At 38.7% G+C, this 3,584-nt stretch overlaps 1 protein-coding gene across 1 annotated transcript in view; it reads left to right on the forward strand.

Moving 5' to 3' along the window:
* Window positions 1-3,310, forward strand: part of vipr2 (vasoactive intestinal peptide receptor 2) — a 35,387-nt gene extending 32,077 nt beyond the window's left edge. The window contains exons 12-13 of the mRNA XM_039684809.2: window positions 148-189; window positions 1,551-3,310. Coding sequence (XP_039540743.2) covers window positions 148-189; window positions 1,551-1,724 — 216 coding nt within the window. The 3' untranslated portion in view covers window positions 1,725-3,310. The remainder of the gene's footprint in view (window positions 1-147; window positions 190-1,550) is intronic.
* Window positions 3,311-3,584: the final 274 nt, after the last annotated feature.

Raw genomic sequence — 3,584 nt, forward strand, 5'->3', positions numbered from 1 at the left:
TATAATAAAGTAGATTAATGCTTCTTTCAAAAACAATTTTTTTACTCTTTTACTCCACAATTTTTTATTTTTGACTCCAAATTTTTAAATGGAATATGATGCTTTATTAATGTTGTACCACATTAACTCTCTATGTTCCTTTCACAGGGCTTGGTGGTTGCGATTTTGTATTGTTTTTTGAATAGTGAGGTCAGTGTGCAATCTTATCAATCTTATCGACATATCGTGAGTCACTTGGAACACTTTAGATAAGCAAGATATTCTAATAAGCATTAAAATGCATAGCACACACACATTATTGGGTTAAATAAATACATTTTAATTTCACTGAACGCAATGCTTTTTTATATCAAATTAAACATTCTTTATTTATAATTAACATTTCTCTCGCCTTGGACACCATTTTTTATTCGTTTGTAGCAATGCATTCTAGGATTGGATTTTACCTTTGAATTTGGTAAAAACAAAGTATCATAAAAGGCAATATGATTAGTCAGAGCACCCTTTCTAGGATGCCTTAAAATGCTATCTCCTCCTCAGGCAGATCACTAGGTTTTGGAACAGAGCCGTAGTGTTCCTTCCTAGTTAAAGTCAATTTGAAACATTCACAACACATTGGAGTCTGTTTCACAGAAGCGGCTTAGGCTATTTTAAAGGGATACTCCACAGTTTTTTCATATTAAACTATGTTATTCCCTTAACTAAGACGAGTTGATACATACCTCTCTCGTCTCAGTGCGTGTACTCAATCGCTCTGGTGCACGAGACATTTTGATAGCACTCAACTAGCCCAGTTCATTCAATATGGGCCAAGCAGAGAAGCGATCAAACACCTCCACGTTTTCCCTATTTAAATACAGTTACATGAGTAGTGTAACTCGACCTCGGACGGTGTCACAAAATAAAACGTTGCTCTTTTTAGGGAAAACGTGGAGGTGTTTGGTCGCTTCTCTGCTTGGCCCATATTGAATGAACTGGGCTAGTTAAGTGCTACCAAAGTGTCTCGCACGCGAGAGCGATTGAGTGCACGCACTGAGACGACAGAGGTATGTGTCAACTCGTCTTAGTTAAGGGAATAACATAGTTTAATATGAAAAAAACGGTGGAGTATCCCTTTAATATGTCAGTGCAAGTTGCTTACAGTTAAAACAACTCAAACGTGCATTTTCGTCTGGTACTAGCTTAAGCTGTGTCTGAGAATCCAGCCAATTATGAAAGAAATGTCTGAGGATAATCTTTGAAAAAATGTAAGCTGGGCCCTATATTATCAATTTGGGATTGATTGAATCATGAAAAGTTGTCTAAATGATGTTGTTCGAAGTGAGGGCTTAAAAAATAAGAGGGATTGGTGACAGTTTTTTCAAAGTAATTACATTGTGATGAATAAATTACAAAGACAAGTATTTTTGTTTGAAATAACTGCACTGATAAATTAATTACAATGTGTCAAGGAATGTGTATTGAGTGCTTAAATTGTTTCAATTTTGATTTCATGTTGACTTACCATGCTGTGCTAATGATAATGGGTTTTATATTTGATTGCTCTGCAGGTCCAGAGCGAACTCAAGAGAAAGTGGCGAAGTTTGCGTTTAAAGCGATGCATCGGCCTCGACTACCGTCTGCACAGTTCGTCCATATCCAGAAATGGCACGGAAAACATGGCCCAATTCCATCGTAACTCCAGAGCCCAGTCTTTCCTACAGACTGAGACCACCATGGTGTGAGACATCCCAAGAACAGAAGCGGCGCTATATGAATCATGCTCTTAGTTCACTGCCCCTCGGCTATAACAACTCGTTTTCTGTTTCAAAAGCTTTACGCTGAAGAGAACGAGGCTTTCTGAAGCATGAGATTGACATGCAGGAGACATGATGAGGATTCATCAGGTGTCAGATCATCTTGCTTCCCTACCAAAATAATGTTAAACCAATCCTCTGGGAGTGAGAGTATTGGTGCATTAAAACTATAATTCTGATCACAATATATATTGTTTTTTGTAAACACTTTCATAGCATTAGGGCCAGATTATATAACAGTGTTATGTAAATGCTACTTAAGACCCACAACCGTTTTCTTAAGCTCATGGAGACATGCTATCAACACAGAACACACAGCCGCCACCCCAAGAACAAGTCTTGGAGGAATTCAAAAAGTGGGTCACCTCTATCCCAAACTCAAATGTGAGGTTTTTACAAAGAGGACATCACCGCTGGAGGCGTCCAGATTAGTTTAGTCCAGATTCTGACTTATTTCAGGAGAATATGTCTTTTTTCAGATACACACGGACACTGAAAAGTCAAACGAAAAGTGGTGATTGTAAGAAAAAGCAAAAATTCTTGCTCTTTTATTGAACCGTTCTCGTGTCTGCAGCATTACCTCCTGGAGAAAAGCCACATTATGAGCTCTCTCAGATATAAGATTATACTTTTTCAAGGATATGTATATTCTAACATGTGAATGTAATTCATTTCTTCGTTATTATGCGAGGAGATTCAGTATAGAGAGTTTTATCGATGAGTAGGTGGCATGAATATTTAGCTGGCCTACGAAAAGATCCAGCGATAAACCAAACACGACTCGCTGTTATTACTTCGCGAACTCTTTTATTTCATATCCCACTGGATCAGTCATTTCAATGGAAAGTGTTGACGGCGTTTCTGATTATTTCGCTTTTGTGTTGGAAAGTTCTCACATTGTCAGGGGGGTTGGGGAATTGTTCTCTGCAACGAATCCTGCTGCCTGTGCTCTTTTCATTCAACTGAAAAACAGATAATTAATCCAGTACATTAATACATTAATTAATACAGTTGGACGCAGATTTAGGTCATGTGAGCTGACAAAACACAGCAAGTATGAACGTGACATTTCAGTGCGTTATTGTCGCAAACAGATTCTGGGGAGTGCGGTCCACAGACTGCACAAAGGCTTGAAGAGGAGTTCGGATCTCTTACAGCCGGGCCTGGAGAGCAAAAGGTCCCCGGGACACCACGTGCGAGCTTGCGCTCATCTAAAGTGACACAGATGCCATGGGCAGGGGCATTCAGCATCATTATCGGACTGTCAGAGGGAGAAGAAAAGATGGAGCTTTAATTAGACCTGGCAGAAAGGAATTGTGTGTTGTCTAAACGAAAATATTGAAGGAGTTTGAAAGGTTTCTGGGGTTTATTGTGGAGGACAGCATGCCTCCGTGAAGAATCTGGCGTGTTTGACGTGATGTAAACATCGTTGTGCACTTCTTTACGTTTTTGCTGAATGTTTCTTGTAAACTGTATTGAGATTTTACATTAAATGTGGACGTTTTTAACCTGTATTCAGTCACTGTTTTAATCACTATTTAGCTGATTTAATTTGAAATTAATTTTCACCACTTGTTCTAACTCTACCAGCGATTCATACTGCGGTAATTGATATCTACTTAATACGGCAAAATTATTTATACGTGCTGTGTCGATATAGTAGATAAGGTTGTTTTTATGATCCTGGTTTGTGAAGGGAACGATAAATGGGATGCTAAAAAAGGAGCAGTGAAATACGATTACACTTCTCCCTTGCCGATCAACAAATCAGCTTCACCATCAACACAG

The sequence above is a fragment of the Pimephales promelas genome, chromosome 22 (genome assembly GCF_988280905.1).
Source record: "Pimephales promelas chromosome 22, fPimPro1.hap1.1, whole genome shotgun sequence".
NCBI lineage: Eukaryota > Metazoa > Chordata > Actinopteri > Cypriniformes > Leuciscidae > Pimephales > Pimephales promelas.